At 53.4% G+C, this 13,957-nt stretch overlaps 1 protein-coding gene and 1 long non-coding RNA gene across 2 annotated transcripts in view; one reads left to right on the top strand and one right to left on the bottom strand.

Moving 5' to 3' along the window:
- Positions 1-7,236, top strand: LOC113189254 (uncharacterized). Its single transcript, XR_003301635.2, has 4 exons — positions 1-159; positions 5,050-5,153; positions 5,987-6,117; positions 6,329-7,236. It is a non-coding gene; the product is annotated as an uncharacterized LOC113189254 (long non-coding RNA).
- Positions 314-13,957, bottom strand: part of Pex14 (peroxisomal biogenesis factor 14) — a 148,581-nt gene continuing 134,937 nt past the window's right edge. Inside the window, exons 5-9 of the mRNA XM_026397948.2 lie at positions 11,983-12,068; positions 7,389-7,491; positions 6,126-6,223; positions 3,209-3,300; positions 314-1,559 (exon numbers count right to left, since the gene is read on the bottom strand). Of these exons, the coding sequence (XP_026253733.1) occupies positions 1,103-1,559; positions 3,209-3,300; positions 6,126-6,223; positions 7,389-7,491; positions 11,983-12,068 (836 nt within the window). The 3' untranslated portion in view covers positions 314-1,102. The remainder of the gene's footprint in view (positions 1,560-3,208; positions 3,301-6,125; positions 6,224-7,388; positions 7,492-11,982; positions 12,069-13,957) is intronic.

Here is a 13,957-nt window from a genome sequence, read left to right as displayed (position 1 = left end):
CGCAGAGACGAGGCAGAGGACACCAGCTCCTGGGAAGGCGCGTCCATTTAAGGAAGAAGCTCACCACGCACACACCAGGTCTGCACCCAGCCAAGGAGGCCCTGCGGCTCCCAGGACGTCGCCCTGCGGCCTGCACAGGAAGGACCCCTGCAGCTCCGGGTGAGCAGCCCTGGGGAAGGCCCCTCGCCCTCCCCACGTCCCTCCGGCCCTTCTTGGGGCTCAGCTGGGGTGCTTCCAAGGAGTCCTCAGGGCGCACGAAGGGCCCTCAGCAGACAGGGAGCCACAGGCAGGAGTTAAATAGTGGCAACTCGTATTTATTACAATTATATACAATCATATCTTATACTCTGAAATCTATACATGATCACACAAATGAACATGTTCCTTGGTGGGAAGGACAGACATGGCTGTTGGTCAGGAAGGCTCTGCCGCCTGGCCCTGCCGTGGAGCGAAAACCACACCTCCCCACAGGATCAGCTGGACCACGACACAGCCGGCGAGGAGGGTCTGAAGCGCAGTGTGATTTCATTTGTTGGAGATTAGGCCAGGGCGTGTGGGCCGGGGTGGGGACAGGTGCCCACCTGTCAGGCAGGGCCCAGCTGTGGGGAGGCTGGCCCTGGCAGGCTGTTGCTGAGGGGGAATGGGTCCAGGGCTCTGGCTTCTGGAAACAGCGCGAAGAGTGAGCCATGGGCCAGGCCTAGAGGACAGAGCAGGGACAGCAGAGACCAAGGGGACTGTGGCTCCTCCCCACCGGGAGAAGGCAGGTAACCACACGAGCTCTTGCCATGCACGGTGTCAGCTCAGTCCAGACGTTCAGCGGCCAGCACCCCGAGGAGACACTGCCGGGGGCTGGGGCTCCGAGGCTTGGTGTCCTCGGCCTGGCTGTGAGGAAGGCAAAGCCACCTGCTTGGGCTGAGCTGAGTGGGGTGTGGGCTGGGCCTGGGATGCTGCTCAGGTGAGACGCAGATGTGGACAGAAACGTGAGCCTCACGCTCTGCAGCCAAGCACAGCTCTGCCCAGACCTTGGCTTGAGGCCATCCCCGCCCAGCGCCAGAGCCCAGAGCCCAGAGCCCACAGCTGGACGGTGTCCCTGGGACAGGCCCTAGTCCCGTTCATTCTCGTTGCTGGCACCCTCGGGCCGCCGCAGCTTCTCCACCTGCTCGTTGATCTGCCCGTCCCCACCTCTGCGGTCCTCCCTCTGCACCCCCAGGACGTCCTCCTCATCCACGTGGCTCACATCGTCGTCCTCCTCGTCCTCCTCGTCCTCCTTGTCCTCCCTCTTTTCTTCCTCACCCTGCACCTCCATCCTCACCTGGCCCTTCACGTCCACCACGCCCTCGCCTTCCTCCGGGGGGCCTAGCAGGTGGTAGGTGGCCGTGGAGCCCTCGGGACTGTGGCTCTCCTTCCCAGGCGAGGGGGACGTGGACTCGTTGCTGACTGGCGAGATGTCACTGCTGCTGTGGTGGTTCACGGCTGCAGGGCTGGAGGGTGACGGCGATTTGACTGGAATCTGCCAGGAGGGGATCTTCGGGGCTGACGGGGATGGCGGGAACTGTCTCCTGGCAGGGGAGAGCAGGGGGCCAGGCCGAGGTTGGTGACCCCAGCTGGGCTCCCCATCACAGCCCCTCCTTCACTGACCCCCAAGAGCCATGATGGGAACAGTGACCCCAGGGATACCCAGCAGGGGACCGGAGAACAAACCTCTTGGCCCAACGGAGGCTGCATCAGCTAAGAAGGGTGCCAGAGCCCCACAGGATGCCCGGCCGCACTGGGGGCTCTGGGGCCTCCCCTGCCTAGAGTGAGGCTGTCGAGCTCCTGACCCAGCATTGCCCTGCCTCCACCCCGGGGGCAGCAAAGGAAGGAAGCAGGGGCTGCAAGGGCTCGGATCAGGGCTCGGGACACACGGACCTCGACACTAACTTGTCTATGGCCTGGGCAGAAGGTGGCCACTGGCCGAGGCTCAGACATCAAGAGGTAACTTGGTGCATGTTGGTAGAAAGCCTCTGAGCCCAAGCGACAGGGAACAGACAGGTTTCCCTTTCTGCTTCCGTGTTCCCTTCTAGGCCCTGGGCCAGCAGCCAGCCCAGACCAAAGCCCATTCCAGGGGGGAGCCGGGAGGCCAGGCCTGCTTGGCGTCTGCTTGGAAGTGAAGTTCTGTGACTTGCAGGCCCATCCCTGTGTGGACCCAGGGGACAAAGCCCGGTTCCCACTCTGGGCAGCCAGCACTAGCCACAGAAACAGCCTCCACCTCAGGGGACACACACCCCAGCCTTCACTAGCCTCAGCGGCACAAAGCCAGCGAGGAACTCCACCTGCTCAGAGTTCCCCAACTGCCTGGTCTCCCTACCACCAGGGTCAGGAAAGATCTCTTCTACTAATCACCCTCAGGCCCCAGGGCCCCTCACCTGTTCTGAGGACATGTTCTCTTCCTCAGTGAGCACAGGGCGGACGTGTTTGCAAATGAGGTCTCTGGCTACCCAATCCCTACACCCTCCATCCCTGATCCCTATGAAGGTCCCACATTGGGCGCCTCTGAACCCCAAGTCCAGCGGAGGAAGGACAGCATCCAGATAAGGGCTGCCAGGGTGCCGCTCATGTGGGATGACCACACTTCCTGGTTTCCCAGGACAAAGAGGCTCCTGGGACACTGGACTTCCAGCTTTAAGATCAGGTCAGGCCTGGGCAAACCAGGAAAAGCTGGTCACCTTACCATCAGGGCTGCCCTGTGGAGGGACAGCAGAGGAATACCAGGGAAGGTGGAGGGAGGGAGGACTGTTCTGCTGGTGGAGAGCTCCTCGAACTAAGTGGCCCTTACTGGGACTTTCTCTGGGCAAAGCTGTCACTGAGGTTGTCTGGGCTCAGGAAGGGGGAGGGGTAGCCTGCCTCTAGGAGCCCCTGCTTCAGGAGGAACCGAGCGGGAGTGCCCACTGCTCCTCGCCTGAGAGGTCCAGAGAGCCGCTGCTATTTCAAAACCTTTGTGGGTGCCGCCGACTGTCAGCCTGGAGGGAGAAGGGCTCTGGGGAGGGAAGCAGAAGCTCCCAGGTCTCCGCACTCAGTGCCAGAATCCCACAGCTCAGTCAGAAGCTGCCTGGGGAGCCCTGGGGGAGCCCTGAGCTCCCCACCGCTCGAGGCCAGCCCAGGAGCTCTCTCCTGCTTGCTGTCCCAAGCAGGGACCTAGATAAGGTGGAACCCGAGCCTTCTCTCCTACCGGTTTAAAAGAAGCCCTTTTAAGGAGTTAATTTCTGACTTGAGTTCGTTGATATTCTGGGACTCCAGGATCCAGTTGGTGGATGTGGTGGCCTAAAAGTCAAAACACAGGACATGCAGGTCAGAGTGGCACCCCCACGCCACCCGAGTGGGCAAGGTGTGGCTTAGGAGCACCCTGAAGGCAACAGCAGCTGGCACATTTTATCTGGCCACAGCCTGGCGATCCTGCGTGAAGGGCCTGGCACTGCCGGAGGCGACTCCCTTCAAACCCACACTCCCTGGGCTCTGGGTGTCTAAGGGCACAGGACAGGCAGCACCGTGGTACTGTGGGTTTGTAAAGTGACGTGATGCGTGAGCTCTCATCTCTCAGGGAGACTCGCTGTGGTGTCTGAAAGGAGGGGTGACACCTGGAGGGCGGGCAGGGTCTGCTGGAGTGAGCAATGCCCTCCCTTCTGTGTTTGAAATGCTCATTAAAACAAAAGAGCAATAAAAACTAAACCCCACTCCTTCCAAAAGAAATGCCCCTTGGAAGCGAGCAAGGGGCTGAGCCGGGGTGGCCTCAAAACTGGTGTTCCTGGGCCTGGAACCCACACTGGGCATCAGAGAGGCTGGGGCACCTCAACCCCTGCGGGCCACTCCTGCAGCCTGGAGGACAGGCTTCACCACATGCTGGGCTGCTTGGGGCTGCTGGGGACCTCCTGCTCCTGCTAGGTGAGGTCTGGTCTCTAGAGGGTCCTGGGGGCCAGAGGACATCCCAGGACTGCTCCTCCCTGTCTGCAAAGCCACCTGCAGGTCATGCTACCCAATCACATCCCTTCTTTGGGATGACTCTGGTTGCAGAGCAGAGAAGAGAACAGCCCCTGGGCTCTGAGCTGCCCTTTCCCCAGAGGGCCAGGACAGAACCTCCTTCACACAGGGCTGCTGCGCATGGCTTTTGGCAAATCCTATCAGGACAGATGGACAAGAGGAGAGCCAATCCCACCACCCTGCATGGGAGCTGCGGGTGGCCAAGCCGCCGGGGTGAGTGTGGTGGGTATATAGTGGTCCACCCCGGCCAGGAGGCCTCAGCTCAAGTGCCTGCTTCCCTGAGCTGGAGGCTGCCTCCAGATGGGGTGAGCCTGGCTCTTTCCCCAATGCACAGTGGCGACTGCAGGCCCACCCAGCTGAGGCCTCCCAGGGGAAGGAAACCTGCAGTCCGGGAGAATGCGGGCCCATGTCTGCCACCCTCACACACAACCCTACAGGGTCCCCACTCCAGATCAGCAGATGACGAGGGCAAGAAGCTGCTGATGAGCTCCTCCACGCCCTGGAAGCTACAGCAGCCCATCAAGCAGGAGCGACTTCCACTCCGGGGCCGCACAGGACTCGAATTACCAAACGCATGTGCTGCCAGATGCCAGGATTCAGAAATAAAATCTGACATCTGGGGCTTTTTAGCCAATCTCTTTAAAAAACAGTTGTTGAAAACTCGCAGCCTTCAGTTTTATGTAGGTTTTTTTAATTACTTAAAGCTCTTCTTTCTAATTTTTTACAGTGCTCCAGTAGGAGTTTGGAAGCCAGATATAAAAACTTACATCACAGCTGAGAAAACACAGCTCTGAGTCTTTGGTTTATGGGGTAACCAAAGTCCTCCCATGTGTTTAGATGCCAGGCTGGAGAACCCCACTTCATCACCAAGAGGGGGACAGAAGCCTGGAGGGGGAGGGGCTTGAGAACAGCAAGCGGAGGAGTTCTATGGGGCCATCTCAGCCACCAGGACAAGCCCACCCCACCCGCCTTCAAATCCAACACGTGGTCTTCATCTTAATGTTTAAGGTCTGAAAGCAATTTCCCATTTTCCAGAGTGGCTGCTGGCCACTGACAGGCCACTGATCCAAAAGATAACCAAGTGGGGTGAAGGCTGCTGCCACAGGGACCCACAGGGGCTGCAGCCACCTGAGGAGGAGGTGAGGCAACACCTGTGTGTGGGAGAGACATGGGGAGGGGGTTCTTGGGTCTTCAAAAGAGGCACCTCAGACTCTATCAGAAGCAGGAAGTGATCCACTTTCCTGGTTTTGCAATCCAGTGCATTGAAGGTGTCTTCCCTTAGCAGAACAGACAGGGTGAAATCCTTTAGAGGACATTATGGAGCCACCGGACCACTGTCTCCTGGGCCCTGTCTGCCTAAGCCATGATGATGCTATCATACACCCATGAAAACCAGGGCTTGCAACCCTGAGACCTGACCGAAGTCAGGCAACGTTCTAAGCACATCCACAATCCAGCAAAGCAGGAACCATTACAGCTCCATTAGTATACATGAGGAAGACTCAGAGAAGTTAAGTAACTTGCCTGTGGTCCCACAGCTAGCAAGTAGGAAAGTGAGGATTCTAACCCAGCAGATGGATCCCTCAGTCTGATACTGCCCAGACTGCTGCAGATTTGGGCAATAAGGCATGGAAAACTTCCTCAGTCGATCCTGGGTGGTTCTCATTCCACTGGGGATCACCCAAGCCCACATACTTGAGACAAGGTTAACACATGCGCCTGGGGTGGGCACAGGGGTTGCTGGGAAACTGCACACTTCTCCCTTCTGTCCCCTCATATTCTCCCTGTGACTTACAGCCCAACTACAGGCACCTACGATGATGGCGTCCAGAGCTGTGGGGGTGTGGCTGTCATCAGAGGTCACAGGGAAAAGGGCAGCTTTCTTCCCTCCTCCTGTTGGGAGGTGACAGGAAGGGTGGCCTTAATGGGTAACTGCCATCCAAGTGTACGGTGATGCCTCCCTTTTCCACAGGAAAGGTTAGACAGCAGATGGCAGGTGAAGGACATTCAGACCTTGGAAGACAATATTCAGACCTGGGGCACAAGGACCAGGGCGAAGAGCTGGACAGGACAGACCGGGCCTGGGGGAACCAGGGCCCAGAGGTAAGTACCTTGGCGGTGGCGAGCTCATGGGCCAGCTCCTGGACCTTCTGCTGCTGCTGCCTCAGCAGCTCCTGGACAGAGGCCAGTGTCGTCTGTACCTGAGTCACTGGGGAAGAGAGTGTGGCGTCTGGTGAGTTGGTGCCCAGACTCCCTCCTCAGTCCCCATGCCTGTGGGCAGCCCCTCTTCCTGCTTGGGTTCATTTATCTGCAGGCCCCGCCCCCTTACCTCCGATGACTCATCTGCGCCCTGGTAGCCCACCTGCGCTGGACCTGCCCTCCGGATTTCCACTCTGTCTTTCTACTGTGTGCTTGTCGTGGTCAACAGCACACCGGTCCAGCCTCTCCCTCTAATCACGCCCGGCTGCACCGTCCTGGCTCTCCCGGCCCCTCTCACTGCCTCACTCATGGGCCTAGCCGTGTCCTTGGGAGCTCAGGGCGTGTCCACCCTGGGAAGGCCGAGGCTCAGGCTTCCGCCACACCCAGGAGGAGTGAAACTGCGGACCCTGTCTCCAGCGCGCCTTCCTATCCTACTCCCACCCTGAGGCTGTCTGCCTAGACCCCACTGTCACATGGCCCCTGGGACCAGGTATCACCGCGTCACCCTCCGAGGAGCAAATGCCAGTGTGACAGATACGTGCTACAGACTTCTGAGGATTTCACGAAGGTGCCCCTGAGGGACATGGGCTGCCCGGACAGGAGGCTCCCGCCCGCCTCGGGGTTTGAGATGCAGAGCTTCACCTGGTAAACAAGCTTATAACGGAGCAGAGCCACCTCTGGCGCGACAGGTCCCAGCTAATCTGGGCCATCGCTGGGGCAGCGGGTAATGAACGCCAGCCCTGTGGAGTCGATAACAGAGGAGGTGGCCGGGGTCCCAGGAGCCACAGTAATTACAGACTCTCCCGACCCTGCCTTGGACTCTTAGAGGGAAGGGGGGAAATCACTGAAAACCCCCTGAAAACCTCATAGAAGCAGAAATTAAAAATGAACTTTACAGCCCTTAGAAAGGCTGTCATTTTATTCCCCTTATTAATATTCTGAGGTTGGGAGCCTTTCCGTAAAAACATAATTAATTGAGGCCGCGCCGACAGTAAACAAGCAATTTCAAATTAAACCGAAATGACGGCGGCTTCATTTGCAAATGTGAACAGATTCTCAGAGCAGATAAATGAAGTCACCACATAAAGTGGAGACGGAGGGAGAGGGGAGGGGCCGCGAAGGGGCTGCGTGGAGAAGGCTTTGAGGGGTGACTTGATGGAGTCATTAATCTTTACCTGTCTGGGCCACGCTGCCACTCAGCTCAGAGAGACTCGCCGCCATCCTCTCCAGCTGCTTCCTGTCCTCGCGGCCGCCCAGGATGAGGGGCAGCAGGTACTTCTGCAAGAAGCAGAGGGGCGGGATCGGTGTGCACGCAGGTACCTGACATCCGCCTCTCAGATCCCGCCACCCAACTTTCCCTCGTCCTCCCCAGGTTTGGGGAACCCTGGCACATCCATAATCGAACAGAATACTTGAAAAAGTTACAAGACTGCGATTATAACCATCTAAAATTCTGTCTGAATAAGGACAAGGATCGGGAGAGAACAGGCACGAAGAAAGCCAGTGTGCATGTGCACATGCGTGTGCGCTGGGGACAGAACCCAGGGTCTGGAACCTGTCGGGCAAGCTCCACCACACAGCTGCAACCTGGCCCCAGGAAAACCAGTCTGGTCTGCTGTGATAGGCAACTTTTATTAGTGATGTCATATTTTTATGACAAAAATTTTAAATTCTACTTTAAAAGTTGTAAGATGAAAATGTGGAAGGATATATAGGAAAACAATGCTGTTGGCAGCCTCCTGTTTCACCCTTCAAAACAAATTATTAAAATTAAATGAATAAAAACTTACTCAAGAAACTAAAGGGAAATCAGCTGCAGACTTCAGGGCCCTGGCTTTTAGTAGGGGATGATACCGAGGTCTCCCGAGATCACTTGGTCTTTGCTAAACCAAGGCTGAATCCTCAGAAGCAGCCTCCTTCAGAGACAAACAACTCACTCTCACAGGTACCCCAGGGGGTAAGCTGCACCTGGCGACTGTGATGCCACCAAATAAGAACCCTGAACACCCGGTCCTCTGAGCACTGGGAAGGCGGCGAGGGCATAGCTGGACACCCTGCTGTGGGGCTTGGAACAGGGGTGTGGAAGGGCAGAGGTGGGCAGCAGGCCACTGGAGAGCAGGATGAGGCAAATGTCCTTCGACCCACGAGGCCCCCTATTTGAGGGGAGCGAGACCCAGTGCAACTTGAAAAGGAAGGTGCTAGAGCTCACGCGGCGTGGGCCTGGCTGAGCCACACAAGGGTACTTTGTTTCTTAGTCTATTTGGGCCCCAGATGGGGAAAAAAGATGGAAACTTCTCCATTAAGGCTTCTGTATGGGGAAGGAGAAGGCCCTTCACAGGGGGTTTGTGGGAGAGCTCATTTCAGGAGTGACTCCTAAGTGAAGACCATCATTCAGCTTAAGTGTAGAAGCATTTTCTATTTTGCAAAGTGCTTTTCAGCCACCCTGTGAGTTATTACCCACAACTGAGCTAAAACTCATCAAATGTAGTCTGACGTTGCAGGTGGAAAATTCCCTAAGTATGAAAGTCAAGAAACTCTCACACATGTAAACAACTGTGGGCTCCATTTCTGAGGTCAGAAGTGACAAGAGGCACATGCCCTGTTCAGCCTAAGTCTTATGCATGTGTGCAGCAAGAGGGTGGCTTCTTCCCACTTTCTTTTTTCTTCTTTTAATTTTTTAAAAAATATTTTTTAGTGTTGATGAACTTTTATTTTATTCATTTACTTATATGCGGTGCTGAGAATTGAACCCAGTGCCTCACACATGTGAGGCAGGCACTCTACCACTGAGCCACAACCCTCTTCTTTTAATTTAAAAAAAACTATTAACAAATATTCTAGAAATTCTTTATTTTTTTTCATTTTTAGTACTGGGGATTGAATACAGAGGTGCTGTACCACTGAAACAAATCCCCAGTGCTTTCTTTTGAATTTTGAGAATTTCTTTTGAATTTTAAGTTGCTTAGGGCCTTGCTAAAATTGCTGAGGCTGGCCTTGAACTTGCAATCCTCCTGCCTCAGCCTCCCACGTTGCTGGGATTAGAGGTGTGTGCCACCATTGTGACCGACATTTCAATGTCTTTCTTCTTTTATAAAACAGGTGAGAGGGGCTGGAGCTATATAGCTCAGAGGCAGAACACTTGCCTAGCATGCGTGAGGCACTGGGTTTGATCCTCAGTACCTCATAAAAATAAACAAAATAAAATAAAGGCATTCTGTCCATCTACAACTTAAAAAAAAAATTTAAAAAACCAACCCCCCCTCCCCCCAAAAAAAAACAGGCGAGAGTCCCGAGCGCTGTGGAAAGGGACAGCAGCCCTCTGGTGCACCTACACCGAGGGCCTGCGCTGTGGCCTGTGGCCTGAGCCTGTGGGGCTCACAGGGCCGAGGCACTCATTGGAAAGCTGTGTGTTGTCATATTATTCTTCCTGGTGCCTAATCTGTGCCAGTGATTTGGAAGAAGCTGTCCACACACAAGAAACGGGTGGGTATCCACTCAGAGGAGGGAGTCCTAGGATCCAGAACATTTTGCTTCCAGATTTTTTTTGATTGATTAATCTGTTTGACAGCAGAATGCATTTGACACACTGTACACAAATGGAGCACCACTTCTCCTTCCTCTGGCTGTCCGCGGTGCAGAGTCACTCTGCCAGTGTAATCGTGCATATAAACACGGTAATAATGTCTGTCTCCTTCTACTGTCCTTCCCAGCCCCACAACTCCACTCCTCTCCTCTCACTCCCCCCTACACAAACCAAAGTTCCTTCATTTTTCTCTATCCCTCCACCCCCACTATGAATCAGCATCTGCTTATCAGAGAAAACATTCAGCTCTCGTTTTGGGGGGGATTGGCTTATTTCATTTAGCATGATATTCTCTAGTTCCATCCATTTACCTGCAAATGTTATCATTTCATTCTTCTTTAAGGCTGAGTAATATTCCATTGTATATATGTACCACATTTTCTTTATCCATTCATCTGTTGAAGGCATTTAGGTTGGTTCCATAGTTTAGCTACCGTGAACTGAGCTGCTATAAACAGCTGAGTCACTACAGTAGGCTGATTTTAAGTCCTTTGGGTATAAACCAAGGAGTGGGATAGGTGGGTCAAATGGTGGATCCATTCCAAGTTTTCTGAGGAATCTCCATATGGCTTTTCCTTAGTGGTTGCACCAATTTGCAGTACCACCAACTATGTAGCATACCTTTTCCCCCACACCCTCACCAACACTTATTATTGTTTGTATTCTTGACAGCTGCCATTCTGACTGGAGTGAGATGAAATCTTAGAGTAGTTTTGATTTGCATGTCTCTAATTGCTAGAGATGATGAACATTTTTTCATATGTTTGTTGATGGATTGTATTTCCTCTTCTCTAAAAGTGTCTGTGCAGTTTGTTAGCTGAACTGATTGGGTTATTCAGTTTGTTGTTTTTGTGTGTGTGTGTGTGTGTGTGTTAAGTTTTTTGAGTTCTTTATATATCCTGGAGACTAGTGCTCTATCTGAGGTGTGTGTGGTAAAGATTTTTTCCCATTCTGTAGGCTCTCTCATCACGTTACTGATTGTTTCCTTTGCTAAGAAGTTGCTTCCGGATTTCTACATGGCAATTTCCAACTACAGCAACAGATGTTCCACTGAAAAAAATGTTATTCTGCTATAACTCTGCCATTAGCTTTTGTATTAAGCCCCAAACTAAGAATCCCAGGATGCAAGGTTTAAATGCATTTCACTTGCTAAAAGTTACAATGGTGAGTCTGGAATTCATTCAGGCCCTGGGTGGCCTCCAGGTTGAGCAGATCTTGGACCTGAGACCCAACCTGGCTCTTCACCTTCTAGAAAAGACTCATTTCTTCAGATCCAAGGGGGGCCTTTTCTCTGGTGTCAACAAAGTAAATGTTTGCTTGGTGCCTAGGTTCTGTGGTAAGCAATCAACTGCTTATGAGTCCTGAGGAATCCTACGTTATACATTCCCTGGAAGACAAGGCGATCCCACGAACATGGCTACACTGAGGTTCCCCAACCTGGCTTTAAATACTAAGGTAGAACAATGGAGTTTGGGGTGCTTCCAGTGAGTGAGCCTTGTCTCAGCACTTTCCTGTGCTCTTCATTACAATCTCACGAAGCAGGTACTGCTGCTGCTCCTCAACGATGAGGGGAGGGAGTCATGTCACAATGAAGCACTGGACATCAACAATGATGCTACACACCTCATCTCCCAGGCTACCTTCAATGTGCCTAAAACATGCACATCAGCTGACAGTGGGTAAAATCGTCTAACAGTCTCTCTTACAATAAGATGTTGACAATCTCGTGTGATTTACTGAATATTGCACTGAAGGTACACAGCAAGGGTTGCAATGGGTGTGCTTCTGCACCATTGTAAAGGTGACTATCGTAAGTTGGGGACCATCTGTTTTATCCCAATTTTACAGATGAGCCTGTGGTCAGTTTCTCCGGGCAGAGCCAGGGTTTAACACAGGCAGCTGGCCCCCAGCGTCCATGCTCTTAATTTGTCCCTCACAAATTATACATCAGGCACCATTCTAAGTGCCGGACCCAGATTGCAATGGACAGACCTCAAGATTACCCTATGAGTGGAGCAGGAGAGGAGGGGCCTGTGCCTGCCAGGCCTGGGTGCGCATTCCCTCCTGCGCCTGCTGCACCCCGAGGAGAGCACCTCTGTGCAGGAGGTAAACCAAGAGCTGGGAGAGGGGAGCTGACTGCCAGGGCAGCAGGTAGAGCACCTGTAGCCTCTGGGAAGACAACTTACCTTGTAAAGCTGATGAAAGCCAAATGCAATTCCCGCCATGATGATGGCCAACGCACCATAATCTCGCCACCGGGAACCTACAGGGCCTGATAGTGGGAGAAAGGAGGCAGAGTCAGGGGGGGCACCCAGCATCCTGCCCTGGGAAGAGGCAAGTGTGTGACTCAGCAGATGGGCAAGTGGGGTACACAGCTGTGACTGTCAGAAGTATCAGTTCAGCTCTTGTCCCCTTCTCTTCCCAGGCTGTCCGAACCATCTGCCTCACTGGGGACAGCAGAGACAGCTAGTCATCTGGCCTCAGCTGTGCATGCTGGGCAGAGGTATGCAGCAGCAGTGAGCTGAGTGCCCAGCATGGAGCCAGGAGGCAGGGCCCTGTGAGGATGGCGTGAACACACCTTGGTGTACAGAACCACATGTGCAGATGCCCTACTCCAGAGAAAGATCATCAAGGGCACCACAGACCAAGGTGACCTCCCTGCTCTGCTCTCACATGGAGCTGGGGAGAAAAGACAAAAGACACAAGTCTCCGAAGGACGGAGCAAGGCAACTTTCACAGAGTGACAGAGCCTATCCAGGGCATGTGCCTGTGGGGGTAGCGGGGAGAAGAGACCAGGGGTCAGCAGGGTCTTGGAGGAGGTAAAGACCAAGACCTGTGGTCCTGGGGACAAGGGAAAAACAGGCATACAGTAAAGAGAGTGGGTCAGTGTGGACCTGATTAGCACCTGGGCCTCAGCAGGGGAGAAGAGATGCTGGTCAAAAGAACTGCAGGAAGAGTGTCCAGGAGAACACAGGGAGTCAAGTCTACCTGCGGGTGGGAAGGAAAAGACAGGGCCCAGGAGTCTGAACACCATTTCACCAGCAGGGGGGAGACACTGCAGGATCTGGGTGAGTGTCGTGATGGGATCTGCTCTAGGACAGCAGCGTGGGTGGCTCTGAGGACAAGGCAGAAGTGGAGTCCCGGAAGCATGAAAGCTGGGGAGAACTCTGCAAGGACACACAAAGGCAAAGAGGGTCTGGGCTAGGATGGAGGCCAAGGAATGGAGTTGGGAGCCATCTCAGAAGAATTTGCTGCTGTTGTTGAGGAACTGGTTCCTGAACTAATTCCCTTTAGATCAACACCCCCCCCCCCCGGCCCCATTACCTGCAGCATCACTTTCAGTTACCTGTGGTCAACTGTAGTCCAAAAATAGTAAACGAACAATTCCAAAAAAACCCCCAATTCCCAAGATTTGAACTGCATACCATTCTGAGTAGCGTGGTGAAACCTCAGCTATCCCGCCCTGTCCCACCTAGCTTGTGGATCACAACTCTGTCCATCACAGCCATGCTGAATGTGCTACCTGCCCTTTAGTCACTTAGCCCTCTCGGTTATCAGACGGCCGTCTCACGGTCACAGTGGTTACGTTCAAGTCACCCCCCATGTAACTCAACAATAGCTCCAAAACATAAAAGTAGTGAGGCTGGCAATCTGGATATGCCAAAGAAAAACCTTTAGTGGCAAAAGTTCTCAATACAGAAAGAAAAATAATCATATGCTGAGCTTGCTAAAATCAATGGTACGACACAATATTTTAAGAGAGAACATATTCAGATAATTTTTATTATAACATATTGTTATAATTGTGCTATTTCATTACTGTTCATCTTACTGTGCCTAACTTATAAATTAAACTTTATCACAGATATGAATGTATGGGGGAAAAACTGTACACAGAAGGTTCAGTCTTACCTACAGTTTCAGACATCCACTGGGAGTCCTCCCCCATGGAAAAAGGGGGCCTAGCACATCCGAGTCCCCACAGCTCCTGAGGGACATCCCAGGTGCACAGGAGAGATCTCCCGACTGCACTCCCCTACACAGAGTTCACAAAGTGCTTTCATGATCTGATCCCAGGAGGCACCACTGTCCACTCCAACGCCCTCAGCTATCTCTAGGCCACCTAGCAAACACTCTCCCTCCTCATAGGAGACTGTCATT

Source organism: Urocitellus parryii, chromosome 11 (assembly GCF_045843805.1).
Source record: "Urocitellus parryii isolate mUroPar1 chromosome 11, mUroPar1.hap1, whole genome shotgun sequence".
Lineage (NCBI taxonomy): Eukaryota > Metazoa > Chordata > Mammalia > Rodentia > Sciuridae > Urocitellus > Urocitellus parryii.
This window is presented reverse-complemented; position numbering and strand designations above follow the sequence as displayed.